The sequence below is a fragment of the Sesamum indicum genome, linkage group LG6 (assembly GCF_026168435.1).
Source record: "Sesamum indicum cultivar Baizhima isolate 11 linkage group LG6, ASM2616843v1, whole genome shotgun sequence".
NCBI lineage: Eukaryota > Viridiplantae > Streptophyta > Magnoliopsida > Lamiales > Pedaliaceae > Sesamum > Sesamum indicum.
In genome coordinates, this window is record NC_142662.1 from 21,186,083 (window position 1) to 21,190,326 (window position 4,244).

At 32.9% G+C, this 4,244-nt stretch overlaps 1 protein-coding gene across 1 annotated transcript; it reads left to right on the forward strand.

Moving 5' to 3' along the window:
• Positions 1-545: 545 nt before the first annotated feature.
• LOC105163910 (peroxidase 4) lies at positions 546-3,947 on the forward strand. The gene is made up of 4 exons (XM_011082437.3): positions 546-827; positions 2,146-2,337; positions 2,754-2,922; positions 3,408-3,947. The coding sequence occupies exons 1-4, from the start codon at positions 594-596 to the stop codon at positions 3,797-3,799; spliced, it is 987 nt and encodes a 328-aa protein (XP_011080739.1). The 5' UTR covers positions 546-593; the 3' UTR covers positions 3,800-3,947.
• Positions 3,948-4,244: the final 297 nt, after the last annotated feature.

Consider the following 4,244-nt stretch of genomic DNA (forward strand, 5'->3'; position numbering starts at 1 on the left):
AATTGTAAAATCATACGAATTTTCCCCCCAATATTAAAAAATCCCCAATTTTAGCCATATGAGTGGGCGCATGATCAAATTTCAACCAAATTGAGAATCTACGATGCGCAGTGTACTGAAATTGCACAAAATTAGAAGTATGAAGGTGTAAATTTGCCACCTTGATATTTGGATATCTCGAGAGCACCACCCCAAGTCACACTAAAAATGTAGTTTTGCCTTCCATCGGGTACAGCATGATGTGACAAATTTTATAGACACTACCCCCACGATACGTCATTTTTACTTGTATATAATAAATAATATTTTATTTTTTTAAAATATATAATAAATAATATATATATATATATAACACAACATATTTAAAAAAGAAAGAAAAAATAAAAAAATATCAACTTAAAAAACAATAAAATTAGTATTGCGGTATCATAATCGCCGTTTATAAAGAAAATGCCTTTTCTTATATGTTAGTATAATAAATGTAAGGTCCACACTATTAGATAAGTGGAGGTAGACCCTATATATAACTCTCATGCATTTTTCATATAGAGCACATTAGTCCATCCTTCACCTCTTTTCTTTCTGTGAAAATTATGGTTCACTTTTGTTTTTCTTCCTCTTCTTCTATGATTATGATCGTGGGTTTATTAGTGGTGCTAGCACATTTAAAGGGCAGTTCCTCGACTCACTTGTCCACCGACTTTTATGATAAATCATGCCCCACTGTGTTTAGTATTGTGAAATCAGTGGTTAAGTCCGCGGTGATGGAGGAGAAGCGCATGGGCGCTTCTCTCCTCCGCCTCCACTTCCATGACTGCTTCGTTCAAGTATTTCTCATTTCCATTAATCTCCACTCGCACACTGACACTACCTTGCTTGCATAGAGCAAGAAGTATTTTAGTTACTTTGATTTTTTATTTTATGTCGGTATCATATATTATACTCCACAACTTTATGAGAAAGGGATAAGAGGGGAGGAAAAAAGAGGGGGGACGGAAAACTTTTTTACCCAAATCAAGTTTGGTCGAACTAAATTAATCACATAGTAAGTGTATCACAATTGTTATGCTCTTGGTCATATTCTCTGAACTATACACCAATTACACGATAAATATATCACATTTACTATATAATTAATTTATATCCGATCGAATTGAATTCAAACTAGAATTTCACGTCAAATGAATACTTTGGTACATGAAAGTCTCCTTGAAAGGACAAGTCTCTTAAATTGGATGTGTCTGGTTGCTTCTTGATTTTTATAAAAACCGACAGTGTTAAATTGTGGTTTATATCTATAGCTTTGAGTCTTTGAAAGTGACTATTTATACATAATTCTCTTACAATTCTAAAAAGTTTTGTTATACATTTATGGCACATGCTATGATACCCTTACGCTCGTGTTACCCTTTCTTTTTTGGATGCGGGCAAAAAGTGCAAATTAGGACAATCCTTGTCAATCTACGGGAATATCTAACGTATACTATAATAAATTATTAGATTTATTTTCCGTATTTCATATTGTTCAATTTATTACAAAATTCTAGCGTAGAAGAAATTAAGTGGGAAATTTTATTTACGAAACTGTAAAATGTGATTTTGAGTGCAATTTTTAATTAAGGAAACATCCCTTCAACATTTAACTAAAATTGATTAATTTTAACAAAATGTAAGTAACAACATAATTTAGCGCAAGAACAAAGAGCTCTCATGAATTAGAGACAAAAATTGAATGCAACTCCAATAAGAATAAATTGACACAACTGTTCCGGAAAAATCTTTTTTTAGTCCCATAAAATAAGGACAGAATTTATTTTGGTACCATAATTATGGTATGTGTCGTTTTTAGTCTCATAAAACTCATAATCTCATATTTTTAGTCCCAAAAAGTCAGCTATCTTGTGGTTTTGGGACAAAAAGATATTTTTTGGGACTAAAAATAACGTAATTTTGAGTTTTATGGAACTAAATACGAAACATACCATAATTGTGGTATCAAAAATAAATTCTAACTTTATTTTGTGGAACTAAAAAAGAATTTTACCCTAACCTCTCCCTATGTTATTTGTATATATAAAAATATAAAGGAAGGAAAGATAGACAAAATGATTGATAGCTCGTACTAATACCTGAAATGATTGATAGGGTTGTGATGCATCGATACTTCTGGACGACACTCCTACTTTTAAGGGCGAGAAGACTGCTGGTGGAAACAATAATTCGGTGAGGGGTTACGAAGTCATCGATCATATCAAGTCCAAGGTGGAAGCCGTGTGCCCTGGGATTGTCTCGTGTGCTGATATCGTGACCATTGCGGCTCGTGATTCTGTCGTTTTTGTGAGTATTTATTCTCTCTTGTTGTATTGTATGGAAAAAAAATATAATTCTAGTCGTGTAACTTAGAAAGGTGACATACTTGATCTTGTACAAATTGATTTTTACAATTTAGCCATGTAGATTTTAAAACTTTGACAAATTTAGTTGTTTTTATCGAAATCTTCATATTTAATTGGGTCATGTTTAAGTCGCATATAATTTTTCTTTCAAATTGATCGAAAAAGGACTAAAATTACCAAACTTTTAAATTTATAGGACTAAATTAAAAATAATTCGTGCATGATAAAAAAAATACAACCTCTAATTTACAGAACTAGAAGTCGTATATTTTGGCTATATACGAACAAATATATGAAAAATAATACGTATTAGAAATGTGAATTGGTTAATTATTTATTCATGTTTATGTATTGTAGCTTGGAGGGCCTAATTGGAAAGTGACAGTGGGAAGGAGGGATTCCAAAACAGCGAGTCTTGAAGCTGCAAACAGTGGTGTGCTTCCAGGCCCAGATTCTAACCTTAGCACCCTCATCCAGAAGTTCCAAGACCAAGGTCTATCCCCAACAGACCTTGTTGCCTTATCAGGTACCTATACATACATACATATATATATACATATATATATATATATACATATATATATATATATCCACCTGCTCGATCAGTTCAGGATGACGTTTAGTATGTGCGTGTCGAAAGCAATAATTTCTTTGTGCTCAATAAAAATTTCAACTCAAAATTAAAGTACATTTATTTTGACGTGACAATCTTAGTTGAATTAATTTACAATCTTATATTTATTCAACTTTTCAATTTCGAGACTATTTTCAAAATTTCGTACAGCATATGGATGACTAAGTACATGAAACCCTCTATCCCATAAAACTAAAATTATAATTTTTACCTAGCTAATTACCACACACATGTAACATTCGACAATTTTGATGTTGCCTATTCTCTTTTCCCCTTATACTGACAATCTCTTCTTCTCTCTCTTGATGATTTTTGATTTGTTGAAATGATTCATTATTAAATTAAGTGTTCTAACAACGTAATCTTGATTAAAATAGGAACACACACCATAGGGAAAGCAAGGTGTGTAGTCTTTAGAGAGCGGATATATAACGATACGATCATTGACGCTTCCTTCGCTAAGAAAAGACAACGGAGATGCCCTAGAAACAGTGGCTTAGGAGACGACAATTTTGCTCCTTTAGACAACAAAACTCCGAAAATCTTTGACACTGCTTACTTCAAGAACCTCATAGCCAAGAAGGGACTCTTGCACTCTGATCAGGTTCTCTACGATGGCGGATCTACCGATTCCCTCGTCGAATTATACAGCAAGAGCCCTGAATCTTTCAACAAGGACCTTGTGGTTGCCATGATCAAAATGGGCGACATTAGTCCTCTCACCGGATCGAACGGCGAGATAAGGAAGAACTGCCGGAAGCCCAACTGAGTTGCATCAGAAGAAGAAAACACATTTTATCATATGACAATAAAAAGATTAGGGTTTTTATTACCCCATAGTAGTAAAAGAAATGGGCTGTTCTGCCATGCTGTGTGTCCTTTGAATTTGGATTCATAATGAGTTTTCTTTGTCTAAATGTATCCATATATAGTCCGTCATACATATCTCCTGTCTAATAAATAAGTCCATCCGTTTGACAAAATTTATAAAATTTGTTGATAATAATAAAAAAAACAAAATTATATAAAAACTGATATCTACCTTTGATTGATTTATTACTGACTTGTTGCAGGTCAAACAATTTTTTTCCGGCTAGACTATCTTATAACGTTGACGATATATACCTCCTCACATGTATTAATACTTGAAGACGTGTGAGATTAATTTGATCATTAAAAGATTTGTTTGCTCTACAATAAATCTGTAATCAGTC

What these genes read in the sequence shown, in the direction of transcription:
- LOC105163910 (XM_011082437.3), top strand. Translation starts at nt 594, where the DNA reads ATGGTTCACTTTTGTTTTTCTTCCTCTTCTTCTATGATTATGATCGTG. An exon ending in CTCGTGATTCTGTCGTTTTT is followed by an intron (nt 2,338 to 2,753) that starts GTGAGTATTTAT and finishes TATGTATTGTAG; the next exon opens with CTTGGAGGGCCTAATTGGAA. An exon ending in AGACCTTGTTGCCTTATCAG is followed by an intron (nt 2,923 to 3,407) that starts GTACCTATACAT and finishes TGATTAAAATAG; the next exon opens with GAACACACACCATAGGGAAA.